Source organism: Myodes glareolus, chromosome 2 (assembly GCF_982192425.1).
Source record: "Myodes glareolus chromosome 2, mMyoGla1.1, whole genome shotgun sequence".
Taxonomy (NCBI): domain Eukaryota; kingdom Metazoa; phylum Chordata; class Mammalia; order Rodentia; family Cricetidae; genus Myodes; species Myodes glareolus.
In genome coordinates, this window is record NC_142027.1 from 78540558 (window position 1) to 78557381 (window position 16824).

The 16824-nt window shown below is 47.7% G+C and overlaps 1 protein-coding gene across 3 annotated transcripts in view; it reads left to right on the forward strand.

Annotated features, from left to right (window-relative positions):
* The window catches only part of Etv5 (ETS variant transcription factor 5), a 64808-nt gene that overhangs the window by 8282 nt on the left and 39702 nt on the right, over positions 1–16824 (forward strand). For 2 of the 3 annotated variants that reach the window (XM_085685351.2, XM_048453842.3), the window contains exon 6: positions 9900–9953. The exons of the other annotated variant lie outside the window; for it this stretch is intronic. In XM_085685351.2, the coding sequence (XP_085541477.2) occupies positions 9900–9953 (54 nt within the window). The remainder of the gene's footprint in view (positions 1–9899; positions 9954–16824) is intronic. 3 annotated transcript variants of the gene reach the window in all.

Consider the following 16824-nt stretch of genomic DNA (forward strand, 5'->3'; position numbering starts at 1 on the left):
AGGCAGATCAGTTGTGTAGGTGCCAGAAGGAACAAAATCCTGGCGTCCATCAGGAACTCACCATTTAGCCCCTGCTCTCCAGCATCCTTCGGTCTTACGAGACGAAGATACTGGAACTGAAAAGCCGAGAGTCTCTCTGCCGTTTCTTCTGTCTGATCGTGTCATTATTGTGTTACCAGCCCCAGAAAAGAATATTCCTGGGGGTGCGGCAGGTTGGGGTGTGTGAGACGGGCGACTGCTGCGTTTCTTGGGTTTTCATGGTGGTGGAGAAGCAGCTTCACTGACTTCCCCCTCTTGGGCGCTCGCTGCCCTTGAGCAGCTTGGGCCCCATCTGTCCCCTGGCACTCAGTGCTTCTCCATTTGGAATCCTGGGAGCTCAGAGTCTCGTCATGTTGCGGCTCCCAGCTTTTGGATGTATGCCAGGTGTGCTGATGCCACTACCGGATTAGGTTGGTTTTTAGAAAATTCGTTTTGTGAACTCATCAAGCTCGGTTAACAGGGGGGGCTCTGGTCGTCAGTTCCCGCCATTGTCCCCTCTCTAGGCTTCTTTTAAAAGAACGGCAAGATGGTAGACTCCTGGTGTGGGCATGGCGCGTGAGTGTGTGTGGGTGTAAGTCCATTTGGGGGTCAGGTACATGAGGTGACAGTGGACTCGTGCTCAGGCCTTCCTGGGAGAATAGCCCCCCCCCAAGAAAAAGACCCTGCCCACCAAACAACTGAGGCTCCCTGGGAGGTTAGAGGATTGCAGCAGGGGGTAGAGGCTCTCAAAGCAGGCGGAGATCTGGGCCAGGAGTCCCAGACTCACCTCCCAAACAGCAAGGCGATGTGTGGGAATTTGATACTGAAAAAGGTCTCAGAAGTGGGGACAGGCAGTGAGAAGCAATGAGCGTGAGACACTTGAACATAAGTCTGGTATGAAGAAAGCGGCCTGTGAGTTCAGAATGATCTCCTTCCATCATTTTCCTGAAGAAGTCTGCTTCTCCTTGAAATCAAGTTGGGTTGACAGACAGGCTCCCTCCATTTCCCCTCAGGGTAATTGCTGAGTGTTTAGAGGAATCAAAAGGGAAGGAGTAAAAAAAAAAAAAAAGTCCCCTAAAGACACCAAACCAGTTTTTAGCCTTGTACCCTCTGAAGTCTTGAGAGATTTTTATCCTCCCATTCCAGATCTGTTCAGTCTTCTGTTTTGCTGCCTGGACATCCAGGAGGGTGTGCTAAACCCTTCAGGGGCCCTCAGAAGCCAAGAAATTGTTGAAATTCCTAATGTCTCCCAAGTCCCTCTGCCCTGGGGAGGAAACGATGGGGCATCTCGCGTTAGCTACCAGGGAAAAAGATGTCTGGCAGAGCAAGCTCTCTGAGAGGGATGGGTGGGGGGAGAGACGCAGCACTGCCCTTTAATATAAACCAGGGCAGTAGAAACCGGTACTCTCCCCTGGAAGCTACAGCGATCCTAAGTCCTGCTATTCTTTTACCCCGTTGCCTGGGATAGCAGGACTTCCGTACCTCACCTCTTTGCTCAGCCTTGCAGATTTCAGCAATAATCCTAGCCATTTGGGTCCTAGGGAGGGTGCAGACCCAGCCAGCGCCCCCTACTGTGGCTGAATTTCTTATATAAACACGTCGCACTGGGCGAGCAAGCTTCTCTGTGGCGACAGCTGAGCCCTGGGCACTAGTAGTAGGTCTGTCCCAGCTAGCTGCAAACTCCCCCTCTTGCATGAATGGAGCATTCCAAATTGGTTGTGAATGGAGGGCGGGGCCCACTGGCAGACTTTTTCAATGAATAACCAGACCCCATTGTGCAGCCTGTGGAAAAACAACCAACTCCAACAACGCTGCGACTGTTAGAAATATGCCTGTGATTGGCAGCTTGGAGAGCCTCCAGAATTAGTTTCCTTTGGCCTGCTAACTGCTCCCTGCTCTCCAAGTCTGATCTTAATGGGGTATGAGTTTTCTTTTAAGGGCTGTCTTTTAACTCTCTCGCTACCGGGCCGATGTTCTGGGCTGAGAGGGCTAGTTACAGAGGATCTTAGAAGCGCTCAGTCCTCCCTCCTTGCTCTGCCTAATGTTTTCTAGGGCAGTCGTCTAAAGTAGTGGTGGAGGCCAGGGCAGGCTAGTTTCTCCAGAGAGACCTGGTCTGAGGATATCAGTCCTTCCTCTGTGGTTATGGCATTACTTCTCTCCCGAAGATGGCTGCCCCTCTTCCAGCCTCTGCCCTTTTCCCAGGTCTAGAGGATAGATAAATGTTTGCAAGGCCACGGCAGACGTTTCTTGTTTTTAGGCTTTCATAGTGGCCAATAAAACTGTATTCTCTCTACCCCTTGGCCTCTCTTTTGTTTAATTTTTGTCTAGGCTCAGAAAGCGTCACTTTAAAATGATGTTTCCCAAACTTCAGGATTTAGTTACCAGCCACCCTCACTGTGGCTTTGCCAGTTCCCAGACACCAATGAAAGGGTTGGCCTCTCCAATTAAATTCCCGGGGAGTACCAAAAAGAGCTCCGCCTTGAAACAGCTCCAGAGCCAGAGGAACCTCCTCATGCAGGAAGTACTCGGATTTAGGGGTACCCAGCTCAGTAGGATACACCCTTCAATATCCTCCAGCAAACTAGGCTAGGTCAGCACTGAACGACACAGTTAAAGGGTGAAGCTTAGCTAGTAATGGTGGATGTGGTTTTCGCAGGATTTTAAAATTTGTCTTTCGTCCTCACAACCAAAATAAAAGTTGCTTATGTTTTGTCATAAGGGCTTTTTATCCCGAATATTTCTCTTGACAGTTGACCTTACAAGGGTACCCTCCCCCTAGCCCCACCCACCCCTTTTCCTAGGAGAATAGACCTCGGTAGATTGTCCTTTGCCAGAGTTAACCTGTCAAGAGGTGGCTCTAGGTGTCTGCTGTCAGGAGGTTGCTGATACCCCCCACTCCCACCCTGCCCATACATGCACTGCCCCCTCCAGACTGAGGACATCAGCATTTCAACTGCAGGCCTGGAAATGGTCTGAAGAGCAATTCCGAAGAGTCATGTGTATATACCAAAGAGGGGGTAGATGGGTAATGAGTCTTTCTGTCCCGCCAGCCAGCTCCCAAATAATGGCATGGATTGTTCCTAGCTAGCTCCTAAAATGAAGTTAACCCATTTATGTTAATCTGTGTTCTGTCATGTGGCGTTACTCCGTTTCCATCTTGTTCCTCTCATTTCCTCTTCCTGTGGCGGGCGACTTCTCCTTTCTTCTTCCCAGAGTCCTCTCTTTCTGGAAGTCCCACCTCACCTCTTCCTGCCTAGCTTTTGGCCACTCAGCTCTTTATCAGATGAACCAGAAGTTGCCTTGGCAAAGACACATCTTCACAGTGTAAACAAATACTCTACAACATGGGTGTCTCTTGTACACAGCCACCCATAGTGAAGGCCAGATCCTGGAGCCTGCCCAGATTTCCCATTGTCCTTGGGTCCTTTGTCATCCCTTTCCTACCTCAGCAGCCATAGAATTTTACTTCTGTGAAGATGCTGAGCGTCTTTATTTTTATGAATATTAATCTTAATCCCTGCTTCCCAGTTTCCATTTCTGTTGTCATTGAGAAGTCCTTTAGTCTCCGAGTACTTCCAACCGTGGAAAAGTCCTGTAATGTTTTTGATACGTTCCTCAGGTATGGACCCATGCATGCTTTGGTCAGAGGAACCTGGTCATGTACTCAGCACAAGATCAGGGCACCTTCTGTTCTCTCCCCACCCCCCAGTGCTGGTCTCCAAACAGTAGAAAGTAACTCTACAAGGGATCCCAAAGCCCATGTTCCAATGATGACCTTAGGGGGGAAAAAAGTGAATTCGGGCTGTTTCTTTTTTTCTGTTTTCTCTTTTGGATGCGTGTAGTGACGTGATCGTTGGTGGCCTAGGTTGAACAGCTGCTTCTGTCCCTCCAGAACATGTTGGAGAAGCAGGCACCACATAGGTGCCCAGATGCCCTGCCTGCAGGGAAAGGTGGCAGGTGACACAAAGAAATAGCTCTAGGGAGAGGCCACTTTGCTAAAGGTTGGACTTTCTCCTGTCAGACTAGAAAGGCAAATTTTAAATACAAAGCTGAGGAGTTTGCACAGGACTTAATGCATTTCAAACGCTTCTAATGTTCCTTTTGTTTGTTTGTTTTATTGAGACAGGGTCTCTCTTTATAGCCTGATTTTAATATTCCTAAAGTTTCCTTTATGTCAGTTTAGATGAGAACTATGTAGAGAGAAAGTTAACGAGACAGCGATACTTAAGGTTCAAGCTAAAGGTTCATTTTGAACCCCTCCTCCCCCTCCCCCACTCCCTCACGTAATACTCTGTGACTAACTTCACAGCCAGGCCTGCCATGGTCAGTGCAGCCATGCTGCTGTCCCCACCCGGCCACACTGGAGCGCAGAGCGCAAGACACTCTTCAGGCCTCTTTTTCTGTTGTACCTCATACTGGTAGAGGTGAGGTTGAATATTAATGTCCTGGGCGTGGTCGCTGAAGGGAAGGAGTAAAACAGCCTGCAGGACACTAAGATCAAACCAATCAGTTACATTGTTACTCTGCAAACACTCTAACTGGGTGACTGGGCTGTTTTTGGTCCAGAAACTTGCCTTGGCTTTCCTTGGAGTTGGCTCTGTGCAGGTGGGCAAGTGGACAAGCCCTTTCCTTGACAGTTAAAGCCCTCTGGTGTGTGTGTGTGTGTGTGTGTACATAGAGACCAAAGGATGCATGGAATTCCCTAAAGCTAAAGGGACAAGAAGCCGTGAGCTGCCTGCCTTAGGTGCTGGGAAGCACGTTTAGATTATTTGGAAGAGCAGCAAGCACTCAGCCTCTGAGCCTTCTCTCCCCAGAGTAAGAGACCTATAGTGTGATCCCCTCAGTCTGGGTCTGTGTTCTGCTTCGTTTCCTCCCTTCGGTTCTAACCTTTGGACTTGGTCCCCGGAGTCCCTCTCTTAGAGGGACTTGCATTGTTGGCATACACAGACATATTCTTTGAAGGGTAGGTACCGCACAGCTCTGGGCTGCTTTGAGAGCGATGCTGAAGTGTGGTGATGAAGGGAAGAATCTGCAACTAATACACCTGGGTTCAAAAGAAAAAAAAAGTGCTATCATTGGCCTTGGCAGCTGTAGTCCTTGTCACCCAGTTTCCTTCCTTATTTGATAACCGGTTTTCTGTTTGTAATTATAAATGATGCAATTTGATATAGAGCCAGAGGCAGCTAGCTGTTCAGAGTTAGACTGGGAGACAATCCGTAGCTCGAGGTCTGAGTCAAGAGGTGTCTGATCTGGTACCTATGCGTACAGTGGGCTCCTCTCACTTCCGAGACCAACTTTGGGAAATTTTGGGAAGAGGTAGAATTTTCTGTCCCACCTGCCAACTCCCAAATAAGCAAATAACACAGAGGCTTGGAACTTGTTAAACTAACTCTTACAACTTAAATTAACCCACATTTCTCATCTGCATTCTGTTCTACCACGTGCTCGGTACCTTTCCTCAGTAAGGCAGGCTCATCTTGCTCCTTCCCTAGTCTCCTATAGTAACCCTTCTTTTATCCCCAAGCTCTCTCTCTGTCCGCAAGTCCTGCCTAACCTCCTCCTGCCGAGCCATTGGCCACTTAGCCCTTTATTAAGCCAATGAGGGCAGCACATCTGCACAGTGGACAACAGATGATTTCACAACAGGGGACTTTGGTTAATCTTTCCATTTGAACGAGGCTTTCTTTGAAAGCCACCATCATTGTTGTTAGTATTGATGGAGTCAAAGAAAGGATAAAGCCAGTGTTTCCAGATCCATGGCAACCTCTAATAGATGACCACAGACAAGACTGGCCAGTTTTTCTGCTGCACCCATTGAACCCAGGGTCTCACACATGCCAGACAAGTCCTGAATCCCAGAGTTGTAGCTTAACCCCAATCTGAGATTTTTGTTTTTTCTCAAATGGAGTCTCCAGGCTGCTCTGGAAGTAATAAACTCAAGCAATCCTCCTGTCCCAACGTCCATTATAGTTGGACGACGGGTACAAGCCACCATGCCCCTGCCTTTGAAGAGCTTGAGTAAAGGTCTGAAATAGGCCAGTCAGTGTGTCTGTAGACACAACCCACTAACTCCAGTTCCTCCATGGAGCCCTCTCATCCTTTGGTGGCAGCTGCCAGGCTCATGTAGCAGATGAGGCAGTGCAGCTTTGAGGTCATTGTTGTTCTTCCCAGCCAGGCTTTTCCTCTCTGTGTGTTCTTCAAATGTTATTGTGTCCTTGGCCTTGCTAGGAAGCCTCACCTGGAGTCACCACAGTCTCCCTGGTCTGTCGTACTGTCCCTTCCCTTCTGATGGATTGCACATCACACAGTAGTCTCCTAAATTGACTTTCGTGGGCAGCTTTAATTTTTTTACCTTCTGGGTTGGATGATTTAATTACGGATGTCAAGTGCTCCAGCCAGCATCAGTGAGCTGAACCTACCAGGAACAAACCTCTAAACTGTCCGCTCCTCCCCGTTTATATCTAGCTAAGAGCTAAAATAAACATTATAGTTCCTAGAATGTACCAGCACACATCTAAAGCCCCTGTCATGTCAGTGTCCCTGCCCATAAAGAAATTGAAATTGCCTTGGGACTATAAAGCCCCCATTTTCATCTTACCCTACTTTGGTCATAGCCAGATGGTTGTTCTGGAAGCTAAATGGCACTCTAACCCAGGACCCCCAAGGCTGGCATCACCCCATGTGCCAAGGCACCTTCAAAACTAGACAAGAGTTCTCTGTTGAATCTGTCTCGTGCCTCTTGTTATTGTCCATGCTACTGGGAGCATGAGACCATAGTAGCATAGCATGACCTCCACACAAGCTGAAGTTAGAGATGCTGTCCCCAGCCCGGCTGCACTCTTGTCAGGGAAGATTGACTCCATACCCTCTAGCATGTCCCCAGAGGAAGCATGCCCTGCAAAGCCCAACAGTGTGCATGCTACAGCTTAGCACCGCTGTGTTGGTGCCTGGAGTCCACTCCCTAAATCTAAGCTTATCAGAGATTAACAACTGACTAGAGGAAGGCTTACACAGCGTGGGGTCTTTGTCTTACCCTATCTGTGGTATCAGTTGGCTATTAGCAGAGTGGAGTGAGGCCAATGAACTGTTAATTCCTGTGTCTTGGGAGAGAGACCCTACCCCAGGCAGCTTCATGGAACTGTCAAAATTTCAGAGTTCAGTTCTTTGATCAGCTCAGTTTCCTTCTTCAGAATTCTAAGTCTTGCATGTGGAGACCCTGGGTGTGTCCATTTTCAGAACTCTAAGCCAGTCTTCCACTGTCCTGACAACTTGCCTATCTCTGCCATCCTACTTAGGATCAGAGTAACTACCCCCCCCCCGTCCCCACATCCCCGCAAGTCTTTCAAGCATTTTTAGGTAGTTCACTAACAAGATCCCTGGGCTTATACCCCAAAAGTAGTGCCCCCAAACGCTCTGGTCAGTTAGTTCCTGCTGTAGCAAAATCCGCCTCTGCTGCGTTTGGTTATTGCCCACCGCTTGACCCCCAGGTAGCTGGATTTTCAAAACTGTGACCCTCAGTCTTCAGTGGGTCCTGTGCCTGCATAGCCTAGGCCCTGTTTGTTCCCTTTTCCCATAGTCCATGTTGTGGTTTTACATTTAAAGTCCTGCTGATTTTCTTAAATTATTTTTTTCCTCTCATCTATTACATTCCAACAGCCATCTCCTCGCTCCTCTTATACCAGTCCCTTCCCCCTCCTCCTTCCTCCCCCAGATTCACTTCTCTGTCAAAGCCTTTCTTTAGAAGATTCTATTACCTGGTTTCTAAGTCTGAATCCCAACGTTTTTGATTTTTTTTTTTCTCCATATACTAATTGCTGAAGCTGATTGTGCTGACCGCAGCAGAGAGACCTGACTCCCGAAGTCAAATGTTCCGGGAGCCAGCTTTATTGGTTGCTCCTTTAGCCGTTGTTTATTGTACAGAGGGCGGTGCTGGCTGTATGACAAGGTCTTCTGTAGTTGTTCATTGATGAATTCTGCTTTTCCCTAAACCCTAGAACCAGGGTGACAGTCCTGTGATCCTCACTGAAGTGACATACAAGACAAATAACCCATCTAGCCATGGTGGCAGACACCCGTCATCTCAGCATTGAGGGGGCAGATGCAGGAGGATCCCAGAAAATTTGAGGCCAGCCTTGTCTGTATAAAGAATTAAAGGCCAACCAAGACTACATAGTGGGAAGGAGAGGAAAATGGAGAGGGAGAGAAGCATACAGAGAATATGGATATTCAGTAATAAGCAATGCTAAACCCCCTCATACCACCGCGGTTGATCACCAGTCTAAGTTCCTGAATAATGCTGCTAGTCCTGAGGCAGCCTTCCCCAGCACACACAGATCTCCAGTTCTATCCCAGAGCAGAAGCTATGCTTCATGTTAAGACTTTTGCCTCGGACAAATCTGTCTTTCCTTGTAGTTTAAGACTGGAGACTGAACATCCCTGAAACTTCAGCCCCTATGTGACATATGCCCACCTCGGTGTTGACTATGCCCGGAGCTCGTCCTGTCTCCTATTGTATGGCGGGCTTTGATGCTGTGCCGGGATTCTACTGCCATCCTTATTTCCTGTGTTGTAACTATTTCCTAAGATGGCATGCATATTTTTTGCTTTGAAGGTGTGTGGGACAGACTCTAACATTGTAAAACTGTCTGGCCGGGAACTCACTGTATAGCCCAGGCTGTCCCCAATTGCACTTTAACTTTCTTGCCTCGGCCTCCCTCGAGCTGGAGTTACAGGTCCAAACCACCCATGCTCAGCTCAGCATACTTCTGTTTCCATTTTGCTTTATTTATTTGGTTTTTTGAGACAAGGTTTCTCTGTGGAACAACCCTAGCTGTCCTGGAACTTGCTTTGTAGATGTGCAGAGGTCCACCTGCCTCTGCCTCTTGATTGCTGGGATTAAAGGCCTGTGCCACCACCATCTGGCTATCCATCGTTTTTAAATACAGTTTAGATCTTTGGCTTTATATCTTTTTCTGATTCCCGCAGCCTGTTGCATTAGGGTGGGCTAACCAGAATCCTCAGAAATGCTTAAGCTCCTCCTCTTTGCTCTTCTCTGGTCCTGGCCCTGTTCAGACTTTATGAGCAGAGTTGGGGAGCCAAGGCAGCTACTTGGAAAGAGATTGAATAGGAGACCTTCAAGGGGGAGATTTTAAATTTGCAAAGTCTTTTTAATTGTCACAGGCTGTTGATGACTGCTTCGTGCTCCCTTGAGAATGAGTTGGCCAGCTGGTCTGGTGATGGCGAAAGTCTGTTTTTTATTGTGTGTGTATATGTGTGTGTGTGTGTGTGTGTGCGCGCGCGCGTGCGCATGCACACGCATGTGTGTGTGTGTATATATATATATTCAAAAGGAAAGGAAAATCTCCTCAAGAGGGCTTGAGGTTCTGAGTGGGACATATGCTTTAGTTCCTGCTCTCTGTGGTTCCATATGTGTATGAAATTACGGATAGGTTTTATTTCAGTCATGCTATACTCTGCAGCAGGGCAGCAGAGAGTAGCGGTGACAGTGGCGGTTTGCTTCTTGCCCTCTCGAGGAGGTTTTTTCTTAGTTTTGCTAAGTGGGTCAGAGCCAACCAAAGATTTGAGAAGCAGTCTTAAGCATTAGGGTGCACTCAGCATTTGTTCTTAGATTCCCAAGGTTATCTTCTGCTTCTGGTTTGGTAACAGGCCAAGGTTGGCTTTCTTCATCTGTAAATGCATGGGCTTCAAGGGATTTTGTGTCTTCCCCACCCCCACTCCCACCCCGTGTGGGTTCAGGTGTGAATGTGTGTGTGTGTGTGTGCAGGTGTGCGGGCCCACACATACATTGGTGAGAAAGTGTTCAGCGTGAGCTGTCCTCCCTTCTGGCTTGCCACCTTATTTATTTATTTTTCTTGAGACAGGGTCTCTCACTGAGGAAGCTGGACCTCATCAGCTGGCTAGAGCTGGGACTGCAGGTGGGTACTGCCACGCCTGGCTTTCTGAGTGGGTGCTGGGGATCTGAACTCAGGACCTCACTGGTACAGCAAGCATTTTACTTAATGAGCCATCTCCCTGTCTCCAGGTTCAACGTTCTTAACTCTTCACCTGTTAGGCAACCACAGATAAAAGATCCATTCTGTTCCCTTCTTTGAAAAAAAGAAGATTCTTGACTTTAAAAAACAGATCACTACATTTATATATTTGTTTCATTGCATGTTCTTCTCTCTCTTTTCTCATTGAATCATCTAGAAGCAGGCTGTAAAAACTGACAATTCACCTCCAAATACTTTAGTGTACATTTCCAAAAGTTGGGGCAGTTCTTCCCTATAGTCCAAGGAAAGTAATGTCCTATTCTGAACTCTCCAGTTGTCCCCAAGGATTTTTCTTATAGTTAATATTGACATTGCTTCTGATTTAGAATTAAGAGTCATTTGTGTGTATGTTTCATATGACTATTTAATCTGTCACATACTCCCTGATTTGTTTATTTATTTATTTATTTTGTTTTGGGGCCCGGGGTCTCAGCATTCCAGTCTGGTCCTCCCTACTTCGCCCATAGTTTCCCTGGTAATACCCACATTTTTTTAGAAACAGGGTCTTGCTATGTACCCCAGGCTGGCTTCAAGTTCATGATCCTGCTGTCTCCCTAGCTCTAGGGTTGCGGGTGTGGGCCACCTCAGAGGGTTTTCAGTTGCTTTATAGCTGCTGACCCACTTTAAGGGTCTATTTAAAAAGAATGTGTAGAAGTGAAAACAGCTTGTGAAAATGCTGGTCTTGGGCTTGGAAAGCTCTTACCCTGTTGATCCTTTCGCTTTGCACTCAACATTATCGTGTTGAGCTTAAAAGAATAGCATCTGATGTTGGGAAGCCTTTTATCAGAAAGAGCTTGTGCGTGCTCAAGAGGTCTTTGAGGAAACTCATTGCGGATTTTAGCCCAAGGCTGAGGCCGTTGCTCAGTTTGCTGTGTAAGCATGGGACCTGAGTTCAAATCTCTAGCACCCAAGTGAAGCCGGGTGTGACTGTGCGTTCCTGTAACCCCAGTGCTGAGGGGATGGAGACGGGACAACTGGGGCTTGTCCACTGCCAGCCTGGCTCCAGATTCAATGAGAGAGCCCATCTCGAAGGATTAAGGCAGAGAATCACAGAGCAGAATCCCCGGTATCCATCTCTAGCTTCCCCACGGGTGATGCTGAGTGTACACATACAGAGGGACCACACATACGTAATAAATCAAACACATTTTTAAAAACTTTAGCACAGCTCATCAAAGAATTGGTCTCACTATATTAAATTTGAGAGTTCTTACAGAACTTAGCTGAATTAGATATGAACATGGTGCGATTCCCTGTATTTCTTTCATTTCTACTGTTGGAACTTGTGCCCCCTAATTATAGTTGATTATGTTCCTGGCTTTTAATTTTTGAGACAGCTATCAGACAGAGGGCCTCTCAGCCCCGCTGCACATCTGAACATGGCTCTTACTGGGCTTGGGAAATCTTAGATATCTGCTTTTCGAAATATCCCCTTCAATGATAGTCTGTCTCCTTAGCTCCTCTTCCAGCTCAGGGTGGCAAGGTGTTGCCTGCGTCTCCACCATTCCCTGGTGCTGCTGTAGCCAACACAGAGTGTGTAGAGGTGATGACAGTGACGTCACGGTTGGCTGCTGCACTCAGGACACCACAGCAGCTTTGGATATCCGCCTAAGATCTGCATGAGATCTAGCCAATCAGTAATTCTGGCTCACAAATCCTCACTGCCGGCTGGTGGGCAGTGGTGGCTGTAGGTGAGGGGGAGGTGGGATACCTACTGGTAGGTTACAAACCCTCACACCAGAAGCACAAATGGATTCAGTGGGTTATTATAAAAACAGAACATGAGGGTATAAAAGAGGCACGTGTTATGGGGGTGGTCTGGGGTAGTGGGAGGGGGTGGGGGCAATTAACATTGGGTATGATCAAGATGTATTGTATGTATGTATGAAATTGTCAGAAAGTGTGTGTGTGTGTGTGTGTGTCTGTGTGTAAAATGCCTGAGATAAATTTCCAGTCTTCTTATTCCTAAATGGAGAAGGATCTCTGCCCTTTCTGGTAATACTGCTGAGGAGCAAGCCACCTCCTAACTCTTTATGATTGTTAGCTGTGTGACCTGTGTGACCTTTCGCAGATTAGGTTGGTCTCTTAAAAGGTTTTGTATGTAGATTGATACAGGGTGACTCCCTGTATCAGTGCCTTGCTTGTTTTGTTTAGCATGTCTGTGAGGTCCATCTCTGAATAAATGATTTACTCAGTTCTAACATCTGCACGGTGCTGAGGTTTTGTTCGGTGTTACACTGAACCTATAAATAAGTCTGAAGAGAACTGATGTCTTTACAAAGCTTTTCGGTCCATGATGCATCCTTCCATTTATTGTCTTTAATTTTTGCTAGTGCTTTATGGGAATCTTTTATTAGGTTGTTTTAGGTCATTGTTATTTCTGTTGCTATTAAAATTTTCATTGCGTTTTAATTGTCGGAGGGGATGTTAGGATTCAGACATTACGCTGGCCTGTCACCTGGCAGGATGCACTCAGGCAGTACCCTGGTCCTATAGGCCTGCTGCATTACTCTGTACGCACAAAAGACCCCTTTAAGAGACAAGCTCAGTTCATTCCCTCTCTTTCCTGCTGCTCTTCTGAAGAGGCAGGCAGGTGTCTCTGTCCTGTTCAGTGCTCCGTCTCTGTCTCTGTCCTGTCCTGTCCTGTACACCCCCCCAGTCTCCTCCTTCCCTTCCCTTTCTCCAATAAACTCCCCACTTAAGCTCTGTCTGCATGGCGTATTTGTCTCTTGCCCTCCGTGGGGCCTCTTGGCTCCTTCCTGCCAAAATCCCTCTTGTGCATAAACACTACAGGTGGCACATGCCATAACATACATTTTGCCATCAGATGGCAACTTTTGAAAACTGGGTCTCTCCTATCATATGGCTCTTGGATCAAATTCAGGTTTTTGAGCTTTTTGGTAGGTGCCCACTGATCCTTTTCACTGGCCCTAAATGTATTTGATTTTTATTAAATTCATTTTTATGTATGTTTTTGTAGGTGGGATTTTCTGTCCCGCCGGAGTCAGCTCCCAAATAACCACACAGAGACTTACTATTAGTAAAAATGCTTGGCCAGTAGCTTAGGCTTATTACTAACGAGCTCTTACATCTTAAAATAACTCATATTTCTTATGTATATGGCCCCTTTAAGAACCACATGGCTCAGTATTTTTCCTCAGTATGGGGTGCTCCTCTTGCTTCTCCTCGAGATTCCACCCTTCTTCGTTTCTACACTCACTCCCTGTCTATAGTACCCACCTAACCTGCCTAGGGATTGGCCATTTAGCTCTTTATTAAACCAATGATAGCAACACATCTTCACAGTGTACAGAAAGACTATTCCTGCATGTTTTGACTGCATGTATGTATGAGTGCCATGCATTGGTGTCCTTGGAGGTCAGAAGGGGGTATTAGATCCCGAAACTGGCGCTACAGGTTTGTGAACCACCATGTGGGTACTGGAAATCGGACCCCAGTCCTCTACAAGAGGGCTATGTGCTCTTAACAACAGAATGGCCTCTCTTCCTCTCCAGCCCCGTAAATATATTATCTTATTTCATATTGCCTTAGTTACCAGCTGTAGATAAGAGTTCTTTTTGTATATTGACTTTGTAACATGACAATGCCAGATGAGCCTATTAATTTTTATTTTTTGTGAGTGTATTTATGTTTTCCTTGTACCCATCCAGCCCATCTGAAGAATAACAGTTCAGTTGTTTTTCTCTCTGACCCCTCTGTGTGTATGGTTTTGGTTGTTTTCCCTTCCTCCACCGTTGAGGACCAGCTGGTTTGTGGATTGCTCCCGTGCCCAGTGTGAGGTGTGAGGAGTTTCCTAGTCTGATATGATAAAAAGCTATGGGGTTAAGTTGGATAGATAAACACAGTATCTAAATTTAAAATGGTATTATGGTGGGCTCTGAGACAGTGCTGTACTTGGTAATTTATGCCTAGATGTGGGCTTAATTAAATGTTATTGTCTTATTTTTTTTAAAAAATCTGTATTTGGGCCTATGGAGTTGTGGTCAAATAGGAACCTGGAGAGGACTCAATGTTCTTGCCGCAGAGGTGGTTTAAGAGAGGACGGGGCAGGATACAGGTCTGGCGTGTTGGCAGTTGTCTGAGCGAGCAGGCGGCTTTGGCCAACTGGACTGTAGAAGGGAGAATAAGACCTTGTAGGTGGAACAGAAGGCATGGATTGCAAAGCATGAAGACTGTAGGCGTGGGGAAGATTAGCAGCCAGTAGGAGTGAAGGAGGATCCCGGACATCTGTGTGGCAGAGGAGGGCAAGGTGTCTAGTCCTGGGTGGAGTGGGTGCCAGGTGTGCCCCGTCTGGAAAATGCATAGTAAACATGAGGCCACCACCTTCTGATTTGGCCAAAAGAATTTTCATGTGTTATCTGATTGGACTTTCTTTTACCTCTCTTAAGCTATTTTTTTTAAACTGCTTCCCGGAAATAGGATCTTGCTTTGCAGCCCATAGTAACCTTGAACTTATCTTCTTGCCTCTGAGTGCAGGGACTTTAGCCACATCCCACCATGCCTGCAATCATGGCTGGCTTTCTTTACCATCTTTGTAGTGTTTTGTTTTGTTTCTGAGACGTGGTTTCATGTGGCCCTGACTGGTTTCAAAGCTGCTATGTGACTGAGGATGGCTTTGAACTCCTGCTCTTCCTGCTTCTACCTCCCAGGTTCTGGTATTTTACACACATGAGCCACTATGCTCAGCTCCATCTACTTTTCTAACTAGACTTTTTTTCTCTGATTACCTCTGGGAGACTATAATAAGATACCTAAGAACTGCTTGGGCAGAAATCCTGGCAGTGTACTAGTTGAGAGACCGTAGCCAGCTCCTTTTTCCCCCATATCTGTAAATGGCAAAAGTGCAAATAATGTTTCCATTAGGTTGGAAAGACTTTATGGGATAAAGTAAACCATGGCATCTGGCACGTAGGGAGTGCGAAGGGGGGGGGGTCTGCCTGGTTGCCTCTTTTGCAATCTGTCTCCTTTGTCCTTTTCCAGAATTATTGGTTCTTGTCCATTTTCCTTTGTTTGGGAGAACTTTTGGGGGTGGGGAGGTAACTCAGCAGCTAAAAGCATTTGCTGACCAAGCATGAGGATCCCAAGTTCAAACTTCCAGCACCCAAGTCAAAAAACAGGTGTGACTGCATGTGCCTATAACCTCAAATGCTGAGGGAATGGGAACAGGAGAGTGAAAGCCAGGTGTGACTGTGTGTGTGCCTGGAACCCCAGTGTCGTGTACTGTGCGTGGCTGGAACCCCAGTGTCGTGTACTGTGCGTGCCTGGAACCCCAGTGTCGTGTACTGTGTGTGCCTGGAACCCCAGTGTCGTGTACTGTGCGTGCCTGGAACCCCCAGTGTCGTGTACTGTGCGTGCCTGGAACCCCAGTGTCGTGTACTGTGTGTGCCTGGAACCCCCAGTGTCGTGTACTGTGTGTGCCTGGAACCCCCAGTGTTGTGTACTGTGTGTGCTTGGAACCCTAGTGTTGACCATGCGTGCCTGGAACCCCAGTGTCGTGTACTGTGCGTGCCTGGAACCCCCAGTGTCGTGTACTGTGCGTGCCTGGAACCCCAGTGTCGTGTACTGTGCGTGCCTGGAACCCCAGTGTCGTGTACTGTGCGTGCCTGGAACCCCAGTGTCGTGTACTGTGCGTGCCTGGAACCCCAGTGTCGTGTACTGTGCGTGCCTGGAACCCCAGTGTCGTGTACTGTGCGTGCCTGGAACCCCAGTGTCGTGTACTGTGCGTGCCTGGAACCCCAGTGTCGTGTACTGTGCGTGCCTGGAACCCCAGTGTTGTGTACTGTGCGTGCCTGGAACCCCAGTGTTGTGTACTGTGCGTGCCTGGAACCCCAGTGTCGTGTACTGTACGTGCCTGGAACCCCAGTGTCGTGTACTGTGCGTGCCTGGAACCCCAGTGTTGTGTACTGTGCGTGCCTGGAACCCCCAGTGTCGTGTACTGTGTGTGCCTGGAACCCCCAGTGTTGTGTACTGTGTGTGCTTGGAACCCTAGTGTTGACCATGCGTGCCTGGAACCCCAGTGTCGTGTACTGTGCGTGCCTGGAACCCCAGTGTCATGTACTGTGCGTGCCTGGAACCCCAGTGTTGTGTACTGTGCGTGCCTGGAACCCCAGTGTTGTGTACTGTGCGTGCCTGGAACCCCCAGTGTTGTGTACTGTGTGTGCTTGGAACCCTAGTGTTGACCATGCGTGCCTGGAACCCCGGTGCTGTGTGTACTGTGCATGCCTGGAACCCCAGTGTTGTGTACTGTGCAGTGGGGCAGGGTGGAGGTTAGAGACAGGAGAATTGCTGGGGCTTACTGGCTGATAGCCTAGTTCTAGCCACTCTGGCGATCCTGTCTCAGAACGTCAGAGAAATAAGACTGAGCAGGATACCTAATGCCCTTCCTCCAGTCTCCACATGCACCCACCCACCCACCCACCCACACACACACACACACACACACACACACACATACTTTCAGCCAGGTATAATGTGATACTTTTATTGTTTTAGGTGGGAGGGGGAAGTTTATGTCCTCTCTAATGGACAGAGTAGGTGATGGGAGTCTCTCCCGTTTCTGAGCACGCCTAGGTTGACAGCAGGGAGTCTTGGTGTCCTTTACACAGCAGAGCTAAGAGGGACAATTCCTTCAAGTCCTGTGGGTCTCAGGGGTCCTGTGTGTAGGGGATCGAAGGAAGTAGGCCAAGGCCTCAGGCAATCTCTCAACTGCTCTGTGAGCAGAACCTAAAACATC